The 26815-nt window shown below is 36.2% G+C and overlaps 1 protein-coding gene and 1 long non-coding RNA gene across 3 annotated transcripts; one reads left to right on the plus strand and one right to left on the minus strand.

The window, feature by feature from the left end:
• Window positions 1-6: 6 nt before the first annotated feature.
• On the plus strand, window positions 7-25037 carry LOC139978516 (uncharacterized). 2 transcript variants are annotated; one of them, XM_071988805.1, is made up of 17 exons: window positions 7-146; window positions 1436-1512; window positions 2735-2830; window positions 3804-3979; window positions 5488-5585; window positions 6665-6799; window positions 8682-8730; window positions 10491-10574; window positions 11945-12028; window positions 14107-14247; window positions 15510-15638; window positions 17100-17126; window positions 17951-17982; window positions 18472-18498; window positions 18924-18950; window positions 19956-19982; window positions 20973-25037. In XM_071988805.1, exons 2-17 carry the CDS (start codon window positions 1447-1449, stop codon window positions 21092-21094), a joined length of 1320 nt encoding a protein of 439 aa, XP_071844906.1. In that variant the 5' UTR covers window positions 7-146; window positions 1436-1446; the 3' UTR covers window positions 21095-25037. The 2 variants fall into 2 exon arrangements, with proteins under 2 accessions (XP_071844906.1, XP_071844907.1); XM_071988806.1 differs by lacking the exon at window positions 10491-10574.
• Window positions 21652-26800, minus strand: LOC139978517 (uncharacterized). The gene is made up of 2 exons (XR_011796969.1): window positions 26146-26800; window positions 21652-25234 (listed from the first exon to the last, which is right to left on the minus strand). It is a non-coding gene; the product is annotated as an uncharacterized lncRNA (long non-coding RNA).
• Between the last annotated feature and the right edge of the window lie 15 nt (window positions 26801-26815).

Genomic DNA, 26815 nt, shown 5'->3' on the forward strand with positions numbered 1-26815 from the left:
CTTCGTGCAAGTAGAGGGTGTAAAGTCTGTTTATTAAACGAATAATCAACTTGCCGTACTTAACACAATGTTTGCTCTTGTTTCAAAATAATTACATAGTCTTAAATGTCACGCCGTATCGTTTACGAATCGAAGAAATATATCAGGTAGGCCAAGTAAAACGTGGGTGTAAGTGAAAAAGAAATGCTTAACTTGAAACTGAAAGGCTAAGCAATAACAGTAAGTTAGGCATAGAACTAGACATAAGCCTATGTCTAACAGTAGTAGCCTATAAAGTGATGCCTTTAAAACACATGGTTATTTTACATTCAGTACTGTAATGATGGTGCAGGTGTTATGATAGCCAAAATGGCAGAATAAACCCCAATGTTTGGAAAATTTGGCTTCTTTAATGATCATGCAGCTGTTTTATTTCCCAGTTGGATTAGATACATGTTACCAATGATGGAGAATCTCATAATGAGTCATCTCCCACTGACACTAGCAGTTCTTGTCTTAGCCTATTTGGCACCCAACCTGTTTTTCATTAACTTTTAACTAGGCCTATGGGGTTATAGAGGTAGATATGATCAACCTTTGACCCACAGCTCAATTGCCATCTTGGTGGTACAGTACGTCAGATGAATTTGTCCCTAGTCTAGGCAGAAAATTTGGTCGTCCGATAATACCAACAAGTATATTTAAGCATGGCGTAACCAGTGTACTGTCAGACAGTACACTGATTGTTTTGTCTTTAACGGTGACTACAACAGTGACTGTTATTGAACAAGTTTAGAACTGGAAACCCTAACCTGTGTAGGACCCTGCTAATATCACTGAGTACATTTTGACATTGTTTGGCAAATTTGCCAAGTCTTAGTTTTCTGAAACTAGTCGTCCGTCGAACAAACTGGAAGGAGCAATGTGGTTGTCCTAAGGAAATTTGGTCATATTGGACAATCAGACAAATGTTAAAAATTTGCCCTGCCATATCAGACTCAAGGCTTGTTATTTTACAGGTTGTTCTTCCAAGCATTATAATCCTCTTCATGCTAGTACCACATGTACATCTGTGAAACTCTAGCATTAAGTAGTGGGAGAATATTTCTGTTTGGCCAACTGTAATCAAAAGAAATTTCTCATAAGTGGAGGCATATCATCTCCAAAAATGACAGCACACAAGTTTAATGCAACCCAAAGTACTGGTCCCAATAGTTAAGAGACAGAAAACACCAATGGGCAAACAGAAAATCTCTCTGTGACTTGAGGTTGCAGCAATTGTTTACCCTCCACAGGAAAAAACATTCCAGCAGAAAGCATGCAGCCACTGCTAGTTAAATCCATGTCCTGAAGTTTTCTTGCTCATAGCACACTTACATCAATTACGGATCAATTATGTCTGATGACTTCATTCTGTGCTCCTCATTATCTTTTTATTTTTGTCATTAATTTACAGACTCAAGCCTGATGTGGAAAACTGCTCTAGTTTTATTTCAAGCCATCCTCCTGCAAGTTGTTGCACAAGAAGAACAGGTACATTGAAATGAAATTTATCCAAACTCTGTGAGAAATGTGGGTATTATTCTATGATCGTTACTAAAGGAGGATAGGGTGTTGAGTTAAACCTTGAAAATAAGAATGTCAACGTTTACAAGCAAACTCCGCTGTTCGCACACCTGATTGTAAGATTGCCACGCACAATCTTTTCAGAGTTTGACAAACAAACTTGGATATTGGTCTGAACATCACATTTCCAAGATATCTTACAGGTTTTGTACACCTTTAAATAAATGTTTGATAGTGCTGATTATGACCAGAAACACAGTAATTTAAGCCTTAAATCATCTGGATCATGTCAGCATTTCTTCCTAATAAAACCCTCAAATTTCTAGTACAGTCACTTAGTGAGAGCAGAGTGCCATCATCCTCTTTATTCCTGGGTATAGTAAATCATGGGTTTGTATTTCTTCCTAATAAAACCCTCAAATTTCTAGTACAGTCACTTTGTGAGAGCAGAATGCCATCAAAGCGAAGTAAAGAACATATCAATAACATGACATGGTTATAAACATGTTACTTTATAAAATTGTTGCTATTGTCTTTTACATTTTATGCTTTATTGGTTCTACAGTATATATTTAATATTTAGGTTTTTGTTACTATTTGTTTTTAGGTTTCACATTTGTAAAGTGCTTTGAGCAGCTTTGTTGATTATGCGCTATATCAATATTACTTATTATTATGGTTGTTTGGGTCATCAGTACAACATGCAGAGTGTCGGACTTAATTGGGCGACGATTGTGTTTAGGATATGCAGAAGTTTCATGAAGGTTTTGTAGAACATAGAGACTGAAATAATAAAATATACAACTAGACATATTTAGTAACAATATTAACATTCATAATATTGTATTAAGTTGTGGCGGTCCGCACCAATACCTCTTAATAGCATTGAGATGAAACAGCATAGTCTTTGAGTGAACATGTGTATGATCAGTTTTTCATTCAAAATGTTGAAGTATTAACTACTGAACTAGGTACGTTTCTTTAACCTAAAATTGGGCTGATAGATATTAATGATAATCACAAAATTTGGAGGTAAGTTTGTCTAGCATCAATCAATGTATAAAGGTGATTTTCAGTACACTAAGGCATAAAACAAAGCCTATTGATGAGGTAGGCCTACTCTTTGTTAGGGCATGGAGGGCCTCCATGGTTTAATAGGGTAAATCTTCTTTGTATTCCTCTTGGCCAGATTCAATGCGTTGGTTCTGATGTGTTTCGTACCAGTAATGGTTCCTGCAGTTCTTGCCAGTCCTTGTCATGTCCTGAGGGCTATGAACCTAACCAGGTGAGCAAAGTTCAGAGTTTGTTTTTATATCTTTCAAGAATCTGTTCAGAGGATGGAAAAGAGACTTAAAGAAAAGTTCAGAGGTCAATCAGAATCGATGGATTTCTCTATATCAGTGACAAAATGGCTAGGAAACGTTTTCACCTTTTTCAGAATGGATTTTAAGTTTGGCAGGATGGTGACAATCATATGTTTTGTTATGACCCTAGCCAAAGATATGAGCAGTTCAGGTTAATGAACTGAGCAAACCACCCCTTTGCTATCAACTTCCAAACCAGTGGCGTCGCCAAGGGGGAAAACCTAGTGCCCCCCCCCCGAGTGCCCCCCATCTGAGATTTGGGTTGGTAAAAAATATATATATATTTTGTTATATTCAACTCCCATCATCTGAGTTGGTTTTCATAAGGACAAAGAAGCACAGTAATTCGTATTTTCTTCAAATGAGCTGCGAAAAAAAGAAAAAGTTTATCCTTGACCGTCGGGTATCGAAGTCGTAACCCGCGCCATCACAACAGGTGTCGATATTTACATTGAATGTGTCAGTGCTCACGCCATACCAGCGGCTATACACGTCCGCTTCGCGAGCTACATGACTCATCGTTCAAAACAATGAATTTAATAATAGATAAAACGAGAAAGACAAGAAAGGAGTCGGGGGTCATGCACACATTAATTCAACAAATGTAGGTTCTATTGATAGGGTTAGGCATAATATCGACAGCATGTGGTTCATATCCTCTGCAAAATTCTGCGCGTTGTTAAAATCATTACCTCAAAAATAGCAATTTCTGGAGATATCTTCAGATTGAATTTAGCATCAAATGTGGCACCATTTTGCATCTAGCCCATCCTCCCCAGACTGTAAAGTCTGTGACGCCACTGTTCCAAAAGTTTACAATTATTTCCAGTTAAACATTAATGTGCAGCAGTTACGTAACACTAACTAATTTCTGTTGTTTTACAATCTTTGCAGAATTGCGGCAATGGCTTACCATTGGAAGGAGGTCACTGTGTTCAGTGTATAAACTCCGGCAAATTTTCTAAATATGGAGACAGATGCTACCCATGTAGCATATGTGTTGAAAGAGTGGTTGCTGTTAGATGCAATGGTGTGAATGACACAGTCTGTGGAGATACATGCAATGTAGGGTAAGCTATCATAGAAATGAACATGAAGGTATTTGATAAAAGAAACTTAAGGATGGTATATTGCAGAATTGAATTCAGCTTCTAAGGCTATAATTGAAGGGTTGCCATTTTATCAATTCAGTTGTGCTTTCCTATTATTTTTCTTTCATAAACTTTGTACTGTCATATTGAGGGTTAAATTAATACTTTGGAATTTCTGCTGATATATGGAGATTGTATCTCAAGGATGCAAGAACATTATGTGGAAATGCCAAACTATTGTATTAATTAAATCACTTCATAACTATTCATTGATTAACTAGTAAACTCTTTCTTCTAATATATGGGATGGTCTCCATGTCAGATTTTTGCTTAAGTATTATTGGCTACTTGCCATAGGCAGGCAAATAACCTATGTACCTGTAGTCAAGTTTGTGTGTATGTGATGCCCACGAAATCTCAAAAATGATGTATATCCAGAACTTGAACATCAATGGAGCTCATACATGCAAGGTAGGATAGTCTTATGTACTGTAGTATTAAGTTTCACGCAATTTGGTGTAGGTCACCAGGGGTCAAAACTTGAAATCCTTATGAACAAAATATGTCCAGATAGGAAACTTTATTGGCTCTCATATTTTGCATATGGCTTCCCTAATTATGAGTACAAGTGTGGAGGTACAAAGGTCATTTGGGGTCATGAAACCTTATGAACACAAACATTGTAAATATGATATCCCAAGATAGGTTACATTACATAGCTCATATTTGGCATGTGTCTTATTATAGTGAGTACAAGAACCCGATTAGTTTGGGTGGAGGTCAAAGGTCATGTGGGGTCAGCAGAGGTCCAAATGTCAAATATTAAAAGTACTTTATCTTGAGAACTTTACCTTCAAAAGCGATTATATATGCATGGTTGATTACCAAAATGATAAGTAAAATTGCTCCATAATTTGGTATAGGTGAAATTTCATTTAAGGAGTGCAGAAGTCAAACCCTACAAAAATCAGGTCTCAAATGAAAATGTAAAACATACGCTGAATTTACGTCCCCATATGTAGTAGAACCTTCTTGCTGTTTTAGGTGGAGGTCAAAGGTAGGCTTAGGTACATGCAGTATGAACTGCAGCCAGTGTTAACCTGTAAGGTACTCTTCTGCTGCATATGTAATGTATTTAAAGGCAAGTAACCACTGAGAGGGGTTCCCCTCTACTGAGAGGGGTTCCCCTCTGGTTTATTTATGTGTTCAAACTCCATCAAACATGAATATTAAGTGATTGTTGTAGAATATGATATCAATTGTCTCATGCTATCTATCTAGGAACATGACATATTCTATCTATCAGAGAAGCACAGTAAACATCTAAGGAACTACCATACTGCAGTTATGAATGGGCGGATACTGGACTCATGTAATCAAACTTTTACTCAACTGTCCATTAATGTACATGTATGCAATAGATAGCATGGGGTTTGATACCACTGTAGTACATATGATTGACTTCCTAGGCATTCTCATCTCTGCAGATATTTTCAAGAAGGGAACAGGTGTATCAGCTGTAGTCTGCACCTTAACCCAGACCAACATGAGGAGTGTGCTTCTTCCACAGTGAGATTTGTCAAAGGTCAGTTGATATACCTATTGCACACTGGTGACATACTCATCAGGTTCTTTGGTGCGAGTTAGTCATGAAAGATCTTAGCAGGATTTATTATGTTGCAAATGGTTACTGGTCATGCTTTTATACTTAGCATTCAGTGGTGTGATTAAAATTGAGAAATATGTAGTTTGCAGTTTCTCTCAAAATTCACAAGAGAGGTCAAAGTATGAAAACATAATAAACATGACAATTTAAACTAAAATTTAGATTAGCTTAATACCTGCTATGTGCATCCACCTTGGTGATTACTGAAACCCTTTTGTATTCCATGTAGGTCAAGGGTCACTTGAGATCACAGCCCCAAATTCTTGGCAACTTAGAAACTAAAAATTTGGATGAATATTCATATTGGCATGAAGTGGATGGCAAAGTAAATTTAGTGCCACACAAATCAATCGGACAGAAAGATGACTGATTGTGGTCTCAGGAGTCATAATTTAGATATATACTTACATATATATAATTTAATATGAAATATGCTGGACATCACTGATTGAGACTCTCCAGTTAATGTAAAACTCAAAGGACCATCTTAGAGAGACAAACACAAGGAGAAGATTAATTATCCCACATTAAAGTCAATAATCCAAAACTGTAAAATGAGGCTTTCAATAAAAATTATGTGAGACTCAGTTGAGATTAAACCTTAAAACTGTTTTAAACATCTTTAGAAGGGATCGAAACTTGGACTCATTCTTAGTATTATGGGCATACCCCACTTTGATTGCAAGAAACCTTTGTTATTAGAGTAGGTCAAAGGTCACTTGAGACCAGGCATAGTTTGCATATCAAAACACTGTAAACCAATACCTGAAGAATCTATAATTTTGATGCATCTTAAACTTAGTATGTGTACTTCCCATATTAAATATAACAGTTTAGAGGTCATTTGAGGTCATCCGGAGTACAAATGTGAGTAGTTCTCAAGAAATGAAACTTGGATGGATCTCATTGTTAGTGTTTGCATACTTCATATTGAGTGCAGAAGTCTTTACAGTAGTTCACATTGTCACTGCCTTAATATTGTTTTCTTTGCTACACAGATGAAGACCCAACTATTCAGTTATCATCAAAATCTGAAGAGGAGCTGATGAAGCAGTCACCTTTCGTTGTTTACGTCGTTCTGTTCCTTTGCATCGTCCTAATTTTCCTGTTACTTATTTTGTGTTATTGCTGTTGTAAGTATTACATAAACTTCTCTTGTAATTGAGTAATTTGAATGATGATTGTTCATCTAGCCATAATGCAATGGCTGTTTAACTACCATCGATTGCTAGATATGAAAGTGAAATGTATTGTGACATCCAACATCAATGGTGGTGATTTTGGTGATATTTTTGAAAGGTGAATAATTGCTTGATTGTGGCATGGTTTCTATTTATTAGTACTACCACAAGCAGTCAAGCCATACCTGCAAAGAAAATTTTTTCGTATAGAGAAAAAAAGAACAAAACAAAATTAAAAAAAGATCATAGTTCTAGGCTTTCAGCTAAGACTGATTAAGAAAGTGTGATTGACCATGTGTGTATGTGAGTGAGCAAAAAAAATGTGTGTTACAGTGAACTCCTCCTAAGACCGTAAGTCCGATCGAGTTCAAACTTCGAGGTTAGTTGCCTGACCATGTAAACTTGTGCTTGCCAGATTTATGACATAATAGTTCAAAGGTCAAGAAACCTAAAAATTGGTTTATAGTCATTTCCAGCTTGTCAGCATGTAGGAAAAAGTCATTTAACCACACAATATGTAGAGAATGATGGGAACAATGTTAAAATAGGACAAGTTTAGGGTCAGGGTGAAAGGTCAATTGAGGTCAACGGTCAAAATTGTGCAAAAAAATTTGTTCTAAAGTCCTATCAAGACCGTTAGTCCAATCAAGTTCAAATTTGGAGGGTAGGTTCCCGACCAAGTAAAGTCGTGCCTGCATGATTAATGACGTCAAAAGTTTAGAGGTTAAAGGTCAAAGGTCAAGAAATTTAAAGTTGAATTAAGCCATTTTCTGCTTGTCAACATGTAGTATGAAACAATGAAATCACTCAATATGGAGATAATGTTGAGAAAAATACTAGAATATTCCTTTTTGCATGTTGAATGTTAGGTTAAAAGGACAATATAAATTAGATGTGAAATTGGTTCCAACAAACCTTTCTGCTGGTGGTTAGAATAACTTAATGCACTGTTGTAATGGCAGGACTGCTGTCCATGACATCACCTTAATGCACTGTTGTAATGGCAGGACTACTGTCCATGACATCATACTTAATGCACTGTTGTAATGGCAGGACTACTCTCCATGACATCACCTTAATGCACTGTTGTAATGGCAGGACTACTGTCCATGACATCATACTTAATGCACTGTTGTAATGGCAGGACTACTCTCCATGACATCACCTTAATGTACTGTTGTAATGGCAGGACTACTGTCCATGACATCATCCTTAATGCACTGTTGTAATGGCATGACTACTGCCATGACATCATACTTAATGCACTGTTATAATGGCAGGACTACTGTCCATGACATCATACTTAATGCACTGTTATAATGGCAGGACTACTGTCCATGACATCATACTTAATGCACTGTTGTAATAGCAGGACTACTGTCAATGACATCACCTTAATGCACTGTTGTAATGGCAGGACTACTGTCCATGACATCATACTAAATGCACTGTTGTAATGGCAGGACTACTATCCACGACATCATACTTAATGCACTGTTGTAATGGCAGGACTACTGTCAATGACATCACCTTAATGCACTGTTGTAATGGCAGGATTGCTGTCCATGACATCATACTTAATGCACTGTTGTAATGGCAGGACTGCTGTCCATGATATCATACTGACATCAGACCTCTTCAAGATCATTTCAGTTCACAGAAATGCAAAATAATTTCCTGTCTGCCAAGGAACTTTGATAGTAGTTTCAATTTCCAATCATATAGTTAAATAAAATGGTTATATTGTTGGTGTAATTGAAAGGTAAAAGATGAAATAGTATCACTCTAGCATGTTTAAAGTCTTCCAAAGTAAAGTTCTTCTCCTTCTTCACAGGCTGTACTGGAGAGGAACAAGCTTGTTTGAAGTATGGACCCTGTTCCAGGTAACATTTTTCTCCACTTTATTTTTGAGGTGGGTTGTAGAGAAGATCTCATACCAATTTAGTTGCATCCCAAATACATTCATCAATGAGAGAATTGCCCTGTTTGAAGGAACCTTTTTCTCAGTTAGAAAGAGAACAAATTGAATGCTTGTATCATTGTTTGCTATATGTTGTATCATATCATTATGTAAAGACATGGTTCTGTGTGTATTAACGTATATCAGTAAAAGAAATCTGTGACAGATGTCCAGTGTCTTTTGCCAGGACAAGGGCTGAGGCAAATTGCTATTGAACATATTAATGAAGTGTAGCCGGTTTTGACGCCCCCCCCCCATTCATTGCAGTTTTATGGTAATTTGCCTTAGGTGTGTATGTGGCGAGCTCAAGCTTGTCAACACAATAAGGGTACTTTGACACTAGATCCGGGTCAGATCCCCTGATGTTATCAGACAGTCAAATCACCATGAGGTAAACTTATGCATTGATCCAGACGTATTTACACTTGAGTCGTTCCCTGATCCACCCCGCTATTCACCAGATGTTGGTAAAGAACTTGGATTGGAAATGTGTCATGCGCAGCCGCGGATCGTGTAGTGCGTAGACTCCAAAACTTTCGTTGTCATGGTTGCATAGCCTTAGGGTGACAATACTACGCTATGCATGGCCCACAGGCACTCAGTCTACGAAGGAATTACCACATGCATGATACAGGACTGGAACTTCACGCAAGAATGCATGTGACGTAATGAGGTCACCGGATATCTCGGGTCACTGTTGGTAGAGGAGTGTTTACATTGCGAAATTGAACTCAATGTTCGGATCAGATCCTGGTCTCTGCCAGCATCAAAATAGGAGGATCAGATCTGGATCTGAACTGTGTTTTTACTACAGCCGTGATCTTGACGTCTGGATCAAATCCTGACATCAAGATCTGATCCGGATCTAGTGTAAAAGCACCCTAACTCCAGAAGTAAATGATGACTGATATTGATACTGAGGTCACAAGTGTCAGTCGTTAAGTGACCAATAAGTGGATATATAGCTTATAAATACTTGACTGGTTGTACTAGAAAGTATTCCATTCAGAATTTGTATTATTTTATACTGATATTAATTTTTCACAATGACTGCTTGGCAAGTAACTGTAAGTAAATGTTTCAATGTGATGGTGAAGAAAAATAATTCAATTTAATAGACCTTGTTAAAGAGTTGAGAATATGCATATTGGCTTTCAGAAAAACGATAGAGAATTTATAAAGGCCTATATAGTCAATAAAAGTAGTGATAAGCTTTGTTTTGTCTACCTCTGAAGCATCTCCTGCTAGGATCTAAATGTTAGGCCCTCTCCCAATTTCAGGAAAGTAACCCAGACTACACAGTGTGTGTGTTCACAATCAGGACAGTGTTCAGGCAGAACTGATCTGTGATCATGACAACCAAACAAGTCATGAGGATTGGTTCTTGATTTGTCGAAAATATTGTAAAAACCAATAACTTTAAGAGTACATTTTGCATCAAGCTCATACTTGGTACGTATCTGCCTTGGTGAGTACAAGAACTCTATTGGAGGTTTCAGGTCAACATAGAGTAAACCTGAACACATTGTAAACAGCATAACTCACTAAGTGAAACTTGGATAAAGTTCATACTTTGTATGTAGATGCGCCTTGTAGGAAACAAAAGATTTGTAACTATGTTTCACTAGAACTATTTTGCTTATCTCTTGAAGAATGAAATATTCTGCTGTGTTTATCCAACAGGAGAGAGAGAGACATTGATTTTGAGATTCAGCCTGAAGAAGCTCTTTTACAGCAAAGTGGGCAAGCTGATGAGGGGAATGTGCAGTAAGAATCATAATCCTTGACATTTTGTTAGTTTGTAGTTTGCATTGCTCTTAAATGGTGCTGTTCATTAACTGCAACTATGGAATCATCATGTGTGTGTGTCTGGGTGTTTATATGTGTGTCTGTGTGATGCCCTGCTTGTATACAACTTACCTCATACACAGTATGCAGGTACCTCACATTGTGTAGATTAACCTATTATGTTTGCTAGAAGTCAAAGGTCATCAGAGATCAAAGTTTAAGAAACTTTTAAAAAACAAAATCCGAAGAAGGTTATCTTAGATGAATCCCAGCTGTTCTATGCGGATGTCATATTGAGTAGATGAACCCTATTTTTGATTCTTTGCCAGAGGCAAAAGGAATCCATGCTATGGTGATGGCCCATGTGTGCATGAATGTGACACATTTGGCTTGTAAACATGATAACTCAAAAAGCATGTGTTACATTTACTTCAAACTTGGTATTTTGATGCATCATAGTAAGTACAAGATTTTTTCAAGAGTTTTTGATAGAGGTCAAAGGTAATCTGAGGTCATCAGATGTGAAAAATTTATAAACATGATAACTTCCTAAGTAAATCTTGTATGAACTTCCTATTCAGTGTATAGGTCCATCTTAAGTCATAAGTTTAAGAACACTGTGTGTTAAGTACAGCCCAAAGGTCAATATAGATCAAAGTCTGGAAACCTTGTAAGCACTTAAACTACAAAAGTACAGCTTGGAGGAACTTCATGCATAGCATATGGATCCCTCTTAGTAAGTGGAGTATTCCTATTGCATTTCATTGAGGTCAAAGATCATTCAAAGTCAGTAGAGGTCATAGTCTAAAAACCTTGTAAAACACATGGTAACTCCAACAGTAAAGCCTATTGATATTGATCCATCTTAGTGATCACGAGATCCCTATAGTTCTTTTCAGAGGTCAGTGATCACCTAAAGCCAACACAAAGCAAAAGTTGAAGAAAAACTTGTTAATATGATAACCCCATAAGTAAAGCTTGCATGAATTTCATATTTAGATTGTGACTCCACTATTAGATTTACAAGAACCAGATAGTTTTTGTATGGGTCAAAGGTAGTTTGCTCAAATTTTGTATGTAGATGCGCCTTGGTAGAAAACAGTCTGAAAACTTTGTAACAGTATTACTCACACACTGAAAGTTGGATGAAGCTCACATGTTATATGTACATGCCCCTTAGTGAGTACAAGGAACCTTTTGATATAAATGGCGTACAAAGGTCATTTGTGGTCAATTAACATTGGTCAAACGTGCAAATTTTGTAAACAAAAGATTTGTAGCTATGTTTCACAAGAACTGTTTTGCTTATCTCTTCAAGAATGAAATTTTCTGCTGTGTTTAACCAACAGGAGAGAGGAAGTAATTGATGTTGAACGTCAGCAAGAAATAGCTCTTCTACAGCAAAATGGGCAAGCTGATGAGGGGAATGTGCAGTAAGAATCATAATCCTTGACATTTTGTTAGTTTGTAGTTTGCATTGCTCTTAAATGGTGCTGTTCATTAACTGCAACTATGGAATCATCATGTGTGTGTGTCTGGGTGTTTATATGTGTGTCTGTGTGATGCCCTGCTTGTATACAACTTACCTCATACACAGTATGCAGGTACCTCACATTGTGTAGATTAACCTATGATGTTTACTAGAAGTCAAAGGTCATCAGAGATCAAAGTTTAAAAATCTTTCTAAAACAATATCCGAAGAAGGTTATCTTAGATGAATCCCAGCTGTTCTATGCGGATGTCATAATGAGTAGATGAACCCTATTTTTGATTCTTTGCCAGAGGCAAAAGGAATCCATGCTATGGTGATGGCCCATGTGTGCATGAATGTGACACATTTGGCTTGTAAACATGATAACTCAAAAAGCATGTGTTACATTTACTTCAAACTTGGTATTTTGATGCATCATAGTAAGTGCTTGAAATATGCAGTCTTACAGTGAATATCCTGATATGAAATGTGGCAAGGAATCACTAAGCCATTTGGCTTTCTGGTTCTTTTAGAAGTCAAAGGAAATTTGAGGTCAGCAAAGTTTTCAAACTTTCTAAACATACCATCTCAGGAAAGAAAACTTGAATCTCATAGCATATATGAGTAATGAATAAAACAATGCTGCATAATATTTAGTTGAAGTCAATGATGTAATTTCATGTCTAGTTAACATATCTAGTTTCCAAATATATGCAACTAATTTTATCCATGAAACCTTATCACATGTTTGCATTGATTCCAGGTGTTTGTATTGTTCCCTTTTGACCTCAATTTGAGCTTGATGGATGCCCAATAGAATATACCATTGTTGCTATTTGGCTCTGCAGTAGTCTATAAGTGGTATTGTGAAAGTTTGTTACTCTATATCTTTGCCAGTATAGCCTTGGTTGTCTTGCATGGTAAGAGGGAGCTTATAAACAGCAGGTGTGATTAAAGCCATGCTGATGTATTTTACTGCCATGTCCATTTGCACTGTGGCAAAGCTTTTCAGGCAAACATGGTTATTTACTGAGGCAATTCAGCTTGTTGATTTAGTTATATGTACATGAGATGGAATGCATTGTAAAGTTAAGAATGACTTTTAACATAGACCTCAGATGGACTCCTTCCTTGTTGATTTAGTTATATGTACATGAGATGGAATGCATTGTAAAGTTAAGAATGACTTTTAACATAGACCTCAGATGGACTCCTTCCTTGTTGATTTAGTTATATGTACATGAGATGGAATGCATTGTAAAGTTAAGAATGACTTTTAACATAGACCTCAGATGGACTCCTTCCTTGTTGATTTAGTTATATGTACATGAGATGGAATGCATTGTAAAGTTAAGAATGACTTTTAACATAGACCTCAGATGGACTCCTTCCTTGTTGATTTAGTTATATGTACATGAGATGGAATGCATTGTAAAGTTAAGAATGACTTTTAACATAGACCTCAGATGGACTCCTTCCTTGTTGATTTAGTTATATGTACATGAGATGGAATGCATTGTAAAGTTAAGAATGACTTTTAACATAGACCTCAGATGGACTCCTTCCTTGTTGATTTAGTTATATGTACATGAGATGGAATGCATTGTAAAGTTAAGAATGACTTTTAACATAGACCTCAGATGGACTCCTTCCTTGTTGATTTAGTTATATGTACATGAGATGGAATGCATTGTAAAGTTAAGAATGACTTTTAACATAGACCTCAGATGGACTCCTTCCTTGTTGATTTAGTTATATGTACATGAGATGGAATGCATTGTAAAGTTAAGAATGACTTTTAACATAGACCTCAGATGGACTCCTTCCTTGTTGATTTAGTTATATGTACATGAGATGGAATGCATTGTAAAGTTAAGAATGACTTTTAACATAGACCTCAGATGGACTCCTTCCTTGTTGATTTAGTTATATGTACATGAGATGGAATGCATTGTAAAGTTAAGAATGACTTTTAACATAGACCTCAGACGGACTCCTTCCTTGTTTAAGTTGTTATGCTTGACTTAACTCTTCCAACAGTGGAAATGGAGACACAGACCCATCTGATGAGAACCAGAACAATACACAATCTGATCAACAAAGTCCTTCCCAGCAAGAAAGCAGCCAATCCAGCTCCAGTATCTCAACACAAGCTGCATCATCTCAAGCTGATGATGAAATGTAAGCAATTATATCTCTATGAATGTTAATCACCTAAAAGTGTTTGTGTAAAAGTAAGTTGGCCTGACATTTAGATCCTAGCAGGATCTTCTTCAAAGGCTGAATGACAAGTAACAGTAACAGAAGGGACAAAAACACGCACAGAATACAGACAGGTTAATGAGCATGGTGAACACAAAGAGATAGATGTAAGGGGATTAGTAGACAAGGGATGGAGAGAAGAAAGAAAGTTAAAAGTGTTTATTAGATCCTCTAACATGGACCACAGGTGAACGTGTATGATTGTATGCTATAGCTTCATGTCCTGAACATTTTATCAAGGTGGGATCAATTTAAAAGAAAAAAATACACTTCTATGATCAAACTTCACAACCTTCATCATTTTCCCCATAATGGTTATTGGTAAATATGACACAAACATTGCAGAGAATCTCAAGGTGAAAATACAGTGACTCAGAATCGCTGCACCATAAACTCCTGTTTGTCAATTATAACGATCTATTAGACTTATCCACTGTTTACAGGGTTTGTCTTTCTGTAATTGTTCGTACTTGTCAATTATCCATTTAAGTCTTCTGGAAAATTTACTTTTACTTCAAGTATAGCATTTTGATTGAACTTTTGAACATGATTAAACATTATGAAATGGAATGGGTATAAAGTTATCTTGATTAGTTGTTGCATGTCACCTAGCTTACAAGCAACATTGGTAACATAGTCCATGATGATGATGCATATACATAGACTAACAATACAAGCATATCCCAGAAGGCAGCAAAAACAGAATCTTTATCATAAACATCAAGGTGGGTTCAATTTACCGGTAAGGAAGGTCGTAATTCCACTGTAGGCGTTTTTCAGCTGTATCGAACAGTACTAGTTCTGTTTTTGGTGGCATATTTGCGTTACTCTAGAGATCAAACATGATTCTAACCAACTTGAAATTATTTGTGATTCCTAAAGCCGGATCTCAAATGATTATAGAAATAATTGAAATCGTAGTGAGTTGGAAAATCCAGAACAGTGAAAAAACTTCCAGCCTTCATCGGGATATATACATATATAAATATATAGAAGGACGGACGGACGGACGGACGGACGGACGGACGGACGGACGGACGGACGGACGGACGGACGGACGGGCGGGCGGTGGATCATAAATGATGGTTTTGTATTGATCCTGTGTATCTTCAAGTAGTTTTCTATTCCCTTAGATGAACTTCTATATAGTTTTGTTTTACTTGTCTTTACTCTATCAACAGTGGGCGTTGTGGCCAACAAGATGCAGCAAGTTCTAAAGAGCCTCAGCGAAGTTCTACCAAGGAAGTTGTTACTGAGACAAAATCCTTGTCTAGTACACAAGTAGCATCAATTCTAACTGATGGAAACTTGTAAGCAATTAACTGTGAATGTTCATCAACTTTAAAAGTGGTTTTTTGTTTTCCTCTTACATATGGACCACAAGTGAACCTGTATATCATGTTGTATCTGCATGTCTTGCTGTTCATCGGCAACAAATGTTAAATTTTTCATTTATAGATCATTAGTTCTGTACTGTTCAAGGTAAGGCTTGCAGATTTATAGAAATGCTTCTATTTTTGGCAGATACACACTCAATGGTTTTCAAATTTTTCATCACATTGTGATCATTATATAGTGTAAAATTCATTTTTGAGATCAAACTTCAAAAGCAACAACAGTTTATATCATTCTTCTCAGTAAAAGTCAGAGCTACCAAATTACTGACATAATTATCTTTGGTTAGTAACACAGGTATGACACAATAATTAAGGTTAACTTCAACATTGGGTAAAAACTACAGTGACTGTCGCTGCACCATAAACTCCTGTTTATCAGGTATAGTGATCTATGAGACTGATCCACTGTTTACATCTATTTTCTTGTTGTAAATGTTCGCACGTGGCATTTGTGCAATTAATCTTTACGTAAGTAAAGCAAGTTACTTTTTAATAAGTTGATAGTTGGTGACTTAGTAATGGGTAAAAAGTTGTCATGATAAGTTCTTGTATATCACCTTACAAACACCAACATGGGATAACATGGTTCATACGCAAACATACATTGCAAGTATATCTCTTTACAAACATCAACATGGGTAACATGGTCCATGCTTATACATACATACATTGCAAGAATATCACCTTACAAACACCAACATGGTCCATGCATATACATACATTGCAACGATATCACCTTACAAACACCAACATGGATAACATGGTCCATGCTTACACATACACATATTGCAACTATATCACCTTACAAACACTAAATGGGTAACATGGACCATACACATACATACATTGCAAGTATATCATCATACAAAAACCAACTTGGATAATATGGTTCATACTTACACTTACATACATTGCAAGAATATCACCATACAAACACCATCATGGGTAGCATGGTCCATACTTACACATACATTGCAAGTATATATATCACCTCACAAACACCATCATGGGTAGCATGGTCCATGCTTATACATACATACATTGCAAGAATATCACCTCACAAACACCAACATGGGTAGCATGGTCCATGCTTATACATACATACATTGCAAGAATATCAACTCACAAACACCATCATGGATAACATGGTCCATGCTTACACTAACATTGCAAGAATATCACCTTACAAACACCAACATGGGTAACATGGTCCATACTTACACATACATTGCAAGTATATCACCTTACAAACACTAACATGGATAACATGGTCCATGCTTACACATATATAGACTAACATTGCAAATTTTGAAAGCAGAGTATATGTACCTTAAAAATATGATTGTTTTTTTCCTTCTTCTATTATTTCAATAGGCCAAAAGTTGGTGGGATAGTTAACATGTAAGTATTATTTCTTACATCTATTTTAACTAAAATGAACAACCTAGTGGTCACTGTTTGGAATCCCCGTCAAGCAATTAATGTCTTTGCTCATTTCCCATTCATTTGAAGCCTTAAGCCCACACACACACACACACACACACGCACACTGCCGGACTATCCACGTTACAATGGTTCAGTTTAGTTGGTCAATCCTTTCAATTTTTGCATCCAACTTCGTGAAACCCTTGCTAACATGTACACCCTCACTATGCATTATGTCAGATTCATGAAGAAAACTGCTCATGTAACATCATCGAAACCTCAATGCATTTTGCATTCTGGTTAGATTAAACCTACAAGTTTTCACCGTATTCACATGAATTCCATCATTGTTTATACCCCTCTCCTGTGATGGGACTAAATTCTGGAATAGCTATTTGAATCATGAAACCATCTGGAATGACAAATATAGTAATTGTTCTAAAGGTTACTATCGATTATAAGTTCTTGACTCAAGGCTCTATAGGTCCAGCTGTAATTCCGCAATCAAATTAGCTGCATATCCAATAAGAAAGAATAAAGTGCAGCATATGCTAGCTATACTGTTGAAATTAATTAACCAATAACACTTTTCCAAACATGCTTGCCTTATTTAGTACTTAATTTGGTATTCTTTATGTAGATTACTGAGCATTTCTTACCAGATGTTAGTGGATAATGTGACATTTTTCACATAAAGCCAATGGATCTCACAGAATTTGTCGTGAATGTAAAACTGAGTATCTCAAATCTTTGTCTCCATCTCACCCTTACTCTATCTATCTCTCTCTCTATGTTGCTAGCCATATGGTACCAAATAGCACTGTTACTATCCGTGAGTTGCTACTACATTTTACATCCGTTACATTTTGTTAGTTATTTTTCTTAATATTCAGGGAAATGCTTCAGTTGCAAATAAACTTCACAAAAAGCCTTGTGAACACAAGAACTTTAATAGTAAGCTTCATTTCTGTTGAGGTGTAAGGTCATGTGCTTTTTCCTTCAGAGAGCTGCTTCAGCAAGGAGACTTCAAAGATTATATATGTGATCTCAAGTGGTCAGCTCAGTTAATTCCAGCATCAATTTCAAATCATTCATTAAGAAGAATCATATGAGTAAAACTTAAGAAATGAAATGAGTAAAGTTCGTAGTGAGTAAAACATCAAGCAAGCAAAGGTTGAACAAGTAGGAAAATTTAATGAATAGGTAGATTTAATTAAAGCGAGGAGCAGTCTGTATATAAATGAGTCTCCAAAAGAGGTTAAATAGTGTATGGCAAGGGATCATAAAGCAATTTTATTTTCTGGTTATCTTTTTTCATCAGAAAATGGACCCTCGCCACAAGTCTATGGTAAGTCTATAGTTTAAAGTTGATTATGTTTTCACAGTTATGAGTAGAGATTCCATACAATTGGAAAAGATGAAAAATAGAAATTGAAGTCAATTGGAGTAAAACTCTAAAAACTCTTCACTATTGATCCAGAATTTCAGCTTCAAAGATTATCTATGTGATCTCAAGCAATCATTTCAGTTAATTCCAGCATCAATTTCAAATCATTTATTAAGCAGAAACATATGAGTAAAACAAATGAAATGAGTAAAGTTCGTAGTGAGTAAAACATCAAGCAAGCAAAGGTTGAAAGAGTAGGAAAATTTATTGAAAGGAAGATGTAATAGAAGCCAAGAGCAGTCTGTATATAAATGAGTCTCCAAAAGAGGTTAAATAGCAAGGGATCAGAAAGCAATTTTATTTTCTGGTTATCTTTTTTTCATCAGAAAATGGACCCTCGCCACCAATCTATGGTAAGTCTGTAGTTAAAAGTTGATTATGTTTTCACAGTTATGAGTAGAGATTCATGCAATTGGAAAAGATGGAAAGTATAAATTGATGTCGATTGGAGTTAAACTCTAAAAACCCTACACCATTGCTCCAGAATTACAGCTTGGGTAAACTTCATGCAAGTCCATATTAATGTAAGAACCTTGTAAATAACAATTGTCAAGTAGAATAATATGGCAAGGAACCACAATCAGACTTGGTCATGCTTGCTGAATTTACAACATGTACAAACTATAGGTATATCTACTTCTCTACTTGAGTACTTGTACAAGTTCACACAACCTTACATGTCCTCAACATATACTCATATATGCATATGGTGAACACAGTCTGTTGCACTAGTAACTGAGGTGAATCTGTAGGGAAGTGAATTACTGTCAGGATAGGCAACCATTACATATCCAGGCACTATTGATTCTGTGGAGGTCAAAGGTCATGTGAGATCAACCATTGTCGTTATTGTCAATTACTCTGAATGCGTGATTCCATCATTCTTTGCTTTGCATGAGAGTGACTTTGGTCTAAGTAGTTCACTTTTTGATGCAGCACCATATCTAGCACCTTACCAAAGGAATCAGGTCATCTTAAGCACCGCAAAGTCAATTCTTACGTTTAAGCCAGTTTGGTATTGCAAGTAGCTATTTCCTTCAGAGAGCCTCTTCAGCAAGGAGACTTCAAAGATTATCTCGGTGATCTCAAGTGGTCAGCTCAGTTAATTCCAGCATCAATTTCAAATCATTTATTAAGCAGAATCATATGAGTAAAACTTAAGAAATGAAAAGAGAAAAGATCGTAGTGAGTAAGACATCAAGCAAGCAAAGATTGAAAGATTAGGAAAGTTTAATGAAAGGAAGATGTAATAAATCGAGGGGCAGTCTGTATATAAATGAGTCTCCATAAGAGGTAACATAGCTTATGGCAAGGGATCAGAAAGCAATTTTATGTTCTGGTTATCTTTTTTTCATCAGAAAATGGACCCTCGCCACCAATCTATGGTAAGTCTGTAGTGTAAAGTTTATTATGTTTTTACAGTTATGAGTAGAGTTTCATGCAATTGGAAAAGGTGGAAATCAAGGTCGATTGGAGTAAAACTCTAAAAACCCGACACCATTGCTCCAGAATTACAGCTTGGATAAACTTCATGCAAGCCCATATTAATGTAAGAACCTTGTTGTTAGCAATGGTCAAGTAGAATAATATGGCAAGGAACCACCATCAGCCTTGGGCATGCTTGCTGAATTTTCAACATGTACAAAACTACAGGTATATGTGCTACTCTACATGAGTATACATAATTATATGCACACATGCCTATGCAGGAAAGTTTATGTGAAGTTGCATGAAGCATGTATACAGATAATGCAGCAATGTTAATCCCCATTTGAACAGCACAACAAAGACGGCTGTTATAAGTCTGAAAATACACGGATATGTTATTGAAAATTGCAATACTGAATACTTGGACATATACACAAGGTCCAGTGTGAGTACCATATTGTGAGTATCAGCACAAGCTGATAGCCATGAGCCTAAACATGAGTATGACTTCAAGTACAAAATATACACTAAAGTATGCGGATGAGCACAGAGTGGCACAGACTTGTATAGTGTATGTCTGGTTTTCTTGATTCTTGATTAATGAACATCCTCATAAGCAAACTTGCTGTCCCGGATGTGTAACTTAACCCTGGTCATTGGTAACTTGTCACGCCTACACACCAAAGTGTGCACAATTCAAACAATCTCTCCTGGGGCACCACAGTGCACCACAGCTATGTGTCCCCTTGGGGACTTCCCATAGGGTGCAGCCACAAACCGGCGCACGCAACTATATTTACAAGTCACCTTGCAAGTCCTCATTTATACACCTGGGTGAAGAGAGGCAATGGAGATAAAGTGCCTTGCCCAAGGACACTACGCAATGATCTGGCCAGCTTGTTAAATACATGATGTTCATTTTCAAATGTGTTTCTCTGCCTTCACAGAGCCTAGTGTGTCGACTCAAGAGGTGATAGCAATGAATCCTTTCTACCAGCCAGAGTCACTCCCGACAGAGGCCCAGCCTCTCCGTTCAGATGATGAAATGGACCAAGATCATAGCCGGTAAATATTCACAAAAAGTCCATTAGTAATGAACCATTGTGTCCAACATGGTATCTGTATTTGGTGTACAGGGTCAGCACATTTCAATGGAGATTGGGTGCCATGCCCAAGGAACACAATATACGATCAGGCCAGAACTCAAAACTGCAATCCTTTGATTGTAAGTTCATTGTCTTTAGCCATTTGACTTACACGGCGACTACAGGAAGCACACGAGTGACACCCCTCTTCAAACCCGTTAATGATTAAGGCAATGAAATTTGCAGAATGGATAGAATCATGAATTACCAGCTAATTAATATTCATTAAGTTAAAAAATTGTAGAATGTTTTTATTTGATGGAATGTAATCTTATCTTGATAAAACTGACAGCTAAGGTAATGTTCCAAATATATCACATTTCAATTGTAAGTGCATAGATTAATAGATTAATTATAATTAATTAATTGAAAAGTAAAGCTCTGCTGTTATGACATATGGAATATGTTTAAGATAACTGTTACATTGTGTGGAGGTGTACAATTGCTTTGTATTTCAGTCTTTCATTTTTTTTTTTTTTAAATCGGTGCAGGGTGACATTGGATAATACTTTAAAACAAGTGTATCACTGCTAATATTGTAGAAGGCCAAATTTTCTATTTGCATCATAATTACTGTTGTAGATTTGTAAATTGAATATCTAAAGGTTAGTATTTGAATGCATTGTTATGCAAGAGAAATGTGATAGTGTGTGTGTGTGGGCATATGTGACACCCTGGCTCCTAACATGAAAACTCACCAAGGGTTAAGTGCATGATCTTCAAAACTTTGTACATAGATTTTTCTTAGTTTGCTTTTGGCTGCTTGTGTTATTGAGCAAAGTCAAAGGTCATTGAGTGGCAAAAATATGAAAACTTTGTTAACAAGCTTACTGAACATCTGTAGCATTGGTTGGTGGCATAGTTAGTTGTTAGGTGCCCTTTAGTGAGTACTACACTTTGATTAGTTTTGGTAGAAGTCAAAGGTCATTTGAGGTTCACAGGGAGCAAAATCTGAATAGCTGTCATAGTCTGAAAACCTTTTAAACAATCTCACTCAATGATTCTAGCTTCGACGAATCTCATTTATGGTATTTACTTTCACCTTAGCGTGTACATGACTAATGTTTCTTGAAGATGTCAAAGTTCAAGATAGGTCAAATGTCTGAAAACATTGTAAACATAACTCAAAAGTGAAGCTTATGTGAACCTCATAGTTGGTATGATGGTGTCTCACTGTGAGGGTTGTTGTAATTTTTCTTTAACAAGAATCGTTAAAGGGGTTGGTGGCAGAGCTGATGTGCTAGTCCAATAAGGTAAAGAAAATGTATTCTTTCGTTAATATGCAATAACTAAAAAAAGTGGCTTTCAAAGTGATTTATATGCAAACATTAAACTGACTATATTATTATGGTAGATTCTTGGCATCTTAAAATTGATATAAAAAGTATCCTAATTATTTGTCATATGTTTTATACATATACATACATAATTTCTGTAAGGTATACCTTACAGAAATTAACTTGAAGTCTAAAGGGAGAATCTTCAGTACAAATCAACAACAGAATACGCACAGGGAAATTAGCAAAAAAAAATTATACAAAGCAAAGGAATTATTGTCTAGAACAGGATTTCAACAAATGACCTCAGTGAAATAAGTAAATAGGTAGTGAAAATCAGGACATGAATTTTAGAAATGTTCATATTTCATTTATCAGTTATTTAAATTCATTATTATGAATATTTTATTTTTTATATAGAATGTATAATGCAAAATAACTTGAATAAGTAATTTTTTTCATGAAATTTTAAATACTGTCATGTTATTTACTGATTATTCTATATTTCTCCATATAATGCATATCAAAGTAAACAAGTGGTTATTTGTGATTCCTGTTTCTCAAAGTAATTACTCAATCAGTACTGTAAGGATTATTTTTGTAATACATTCCTCTAAATACTTCTATGCAGTTTCTATGTGATACATTTTGTACATTTTGGCAATTTTTTATCAGTTTTTACGGATGATATTTGTTATTTGATGGCAATCACTTTCAGCTGAAACTTATATTATTTCAAATGTATTCGCTTTCATGGTGGTTTTTTTTAGTAGTCTTTCATAGTATGGTTATGGAATATTTCACTTTTTGTAAATAATAGAAACATTTCTCAATATGTAATAATTAGAAATATTTAGATCTGCAATTGTGTATAGCAATACTGGCCTTACATATGCTATCATGTGTATACCATGCCTCAATGAATTCAGTGATTGGTAGTACTTATATAATATATGCTATCCTCTGTATACCATGCCTATAGGTACATTGGGTATAATAAATAAGGAGCGGGTGTCAGGCACAACTAGATATGGGATTGATAGCAAGTGAATTACCTTATATTTTTACTTTACTTTTGTTTTGCGAGGAGAGTAGGAGTAAGAATAGATTTTTATGTCAAGATATTCTTTAAAAAAGGTCGGCAGTTTTATACTAGTATGCTAGAAAAGAGTTGCATTTGCAGGATTTCAATTTATTCAACATACTCCCTGACTGATTTAGGTAGGGCCTAAACTTTTCTAGAAGGATGAGGTGCAAATGAAGGAAAAACCTTCTCTTTATATGGAAATACTTTGGAAGACCAGAAGTGCTTTCCAAAAACAGATTCCCAAATTTTAGCTCTTTCTGTAGAAATACTAGCTGTCTTTAAGACAGAATAGTTTTCCACCACCTAGTAGCATATTCTTTTTGTTTCAATGATGATCATAACCTTTGTATTCATGATGGAGTATGTATGTATGTGTGTGAGTGCGTTTGTGATGCCCAGCTTGTAAACACAATATCTCATTGAGTACAAGAAGTATATTGTTTCTTGTGGAGGGCAAAGGTCATTTGGGTCACCAGAGGTCAAATTGTGAAAATCTTGTAGATACGATATCTCAAGTAGGGAAGCTTGGGCAGAGCTCATATGTAATGTTTAGAAGTACCACGTTAAGAACAAGACCCTTATTGTTTGTTGTTGAGGTCAAAGGTCATTTGGGGTCATCAGAGGTCAAATTGTGAAAACCTTTTAAACATGATATCTCAAGAAAGGAAGCTTGGTAAGACCTCATTTAGTACAAAGGTGTATAACATTGCGTACAAAAAGACTGTTGATTTTGGTGGAGGTCAAAGGTCATTTGGGGACAGCAGGTCAAATCATGAAAGCCTTGTAAGCATAATATTGCAAGATGGGAACCTTGGAAAGATCTCATATTTGGTTTGTAGATGTACTATATCAAATGTATGAAGCCTATTATTGCTTTTGGTGGAAGTCAAAGGTCATTTGAAGTCAGCAAGCCAAACATTTACTAGCTCCTACACTAACACACATTCCTAATCAAAATATCGCAAGTGAAGCTTGGACAGATCGCATATTTGGTATGTAATTGTACCACATTGAGTACAAGAAGCCTAATGTTGTGGGCGGAGGTCAATGGTTGTTTGAGTTCACCAGGGGTCAAGTTGTAAAAGCCATATTCTGCACAATGTTCCAACAAGGACAGATTTCATATTTAGTATGTTGATGTATCTATCACATTTAGTACAAGAAGCCTGTTGTTGAGGTCAATGGTCATTTCAGGATAGCCTGTGTCATTGTGAATTTGTTTGTCACATCACACTACTTTTCACTTTCTTACTAAGATGAAGTATGTTCAGATTCATGAAAGAAACTGCTCATGTTACATCATCGAAACCACAACGCATTTTGCATTCTTTTTTTTTTGCCATTTTTATGCAAACTTACTATCGGTTTTGTCTAAGTTCTTGTGTTTGTTTGCTTAACGTCTTTCAATCTTCTTTTAAAGAGGGAATGCTTTACGAATGTACTCAGATGATTGGCTGTAAAATAAATATTAATTAAAAATAAAATACATAGTGAGAAGATGTTTGCAACTTGTTTAGTCATTATTCGTAGATTTCAGTCTCATTCCTTCACTTTATCTTTGATCTGAGACCAACATTAGTTCCTCTTCCTCCTCCCAATGATTATGGATGAATGAAGCCAAAGGTAACTTGTCGTTATATCCTTGTACCAATTGCCGGCAAATTGAGTAAAACTTTCTTCCTGTACCAGAGAGTCCCACACTAAGAAAATATGCAAACAGAAGTTAGAAGATAGTAATATAAGTCTTAAACACTGTGCACAGTCTTCCCCCACCCAATCCTATCCACAGTAGTGGCATCACAGAGGGATTGGATTTGTCTCTAATAGGCCTACTCGTGGACCCCAGAACCCCTTCCAGTTTCCCCTTTCCCTAGCGAAAAAAAACTTAATACATGCCCAATGTCTGAAATTTCGATGAGATTCCACCTTTCTGACAAGAAACATCAGTTTCCATGAAATTTTTGCGTTTTATGTTGACATTTTCTAATAAACAGTCAAAATTTTGATACAAAGAAGTGATTAATATTTCTTAGATAAAATTTCAACGGAAGTTGACAAGAATTCAAATGTCCACAAAATATCAACAGTTTATGTGAGTGGAAGAAGAATGTATCCCGTTCGCCAGTGGCTACGGGCCTGTAAGTATTAAAGATATGAACATTTACAAATATATAATAGTACGTGCTGATAAGCTTACACACGTATTTAATCTTACTGATCCAAATGGCGATGACTTTTTAATAAATACGATTAGTCAAGATCCATACTGATGTACTAAACTTTGAGTAAACGTGGCAACTCGTTCAAAGAAATCTTGTTCTATGCTTAATATGTTTACTACTGCTTTTGAGAAGCCGATCACATCGTGCTAATACAATATGCCGTGATGATGTTTTGCTATCAGAGCCTGAAGTTTTCGTCACTTGTAAACAAACCTCTTCACTCAGTAGTAAACAATTTTCGTACGCTGCTCCTGGGAGGCCTAAAGGGGTCTAAAATTGCCTCAATTTACCCAATTTTTGCACCACATGTACTTCCATTCATGCTCTTCAATATGCAAGCTAAAAAATAGATCCTGATTGATAACATATCAAAAGAGATGTTCTCTTACTTCAGTTTGGCACTTTTCCGGGCGGATTGATATAGTCTTGAATAGGAGAATGCCACCTCCATGACATTATTGTCCATTTGACTTTAACTGTAAAAATAGAGGGCGTTTGACTTTTCACAGTAGGTTTGTATTTCGGTATGAGATGAACTAAGTTGTAATCGGCTTTTCCAAGTTTCAGTAGTTGAATAGAGAGATTATCATACTCAACATACGAGTACAGCATGTCCTGGGTAACAGAATCTCCGGTTCCACAATTGATATGTTGGTAGTAATGCACACTGCCTTACTTTAAACTACAATTATTAAAGTCACCATTAATGATGGTAAGAGCGTCCATGGCTGATCTTGAGGCCTCACTAACCCATAAACGACATTGATAGTTCCAGAGCAGCGGATTTAAACGTTGCGATGGGGAACATACACCCTGTGAATACTAATGCGTAAAAATTCCCTTGGCAGATTATAAGGTCGTAAACTAATGGTTGAAATTTCAATGTTTGTAGAGCGTGAGTGACGTTTGATAATCGCGTTATACGGGTGACACCATTTGGCATTAACGTAGATGCAAACACTACCCCAGCTTTGTCGTTACCAGAATCAGCAGACCGATCCCCTCGTAACAATCTAAAACCGTCAATAGCAACACAAAACGTTAACATAAAAGAGCCTC

The sequence above is a fragment of the Apostichopus japonicus genome, chromosome 13, assembly GCF_037975245.1.
Source record: "Apostichopus japonicus isolate 1M-3 chromosome 13, ASM3797524v1, whole genome shotgun sequence".
NCBI lineage: Eukaryota > Metazoa > Echinodermata > Holothuroidea > Aspidochirotida > Stichopodidae > Apostichopus > Apostichopus japonicus.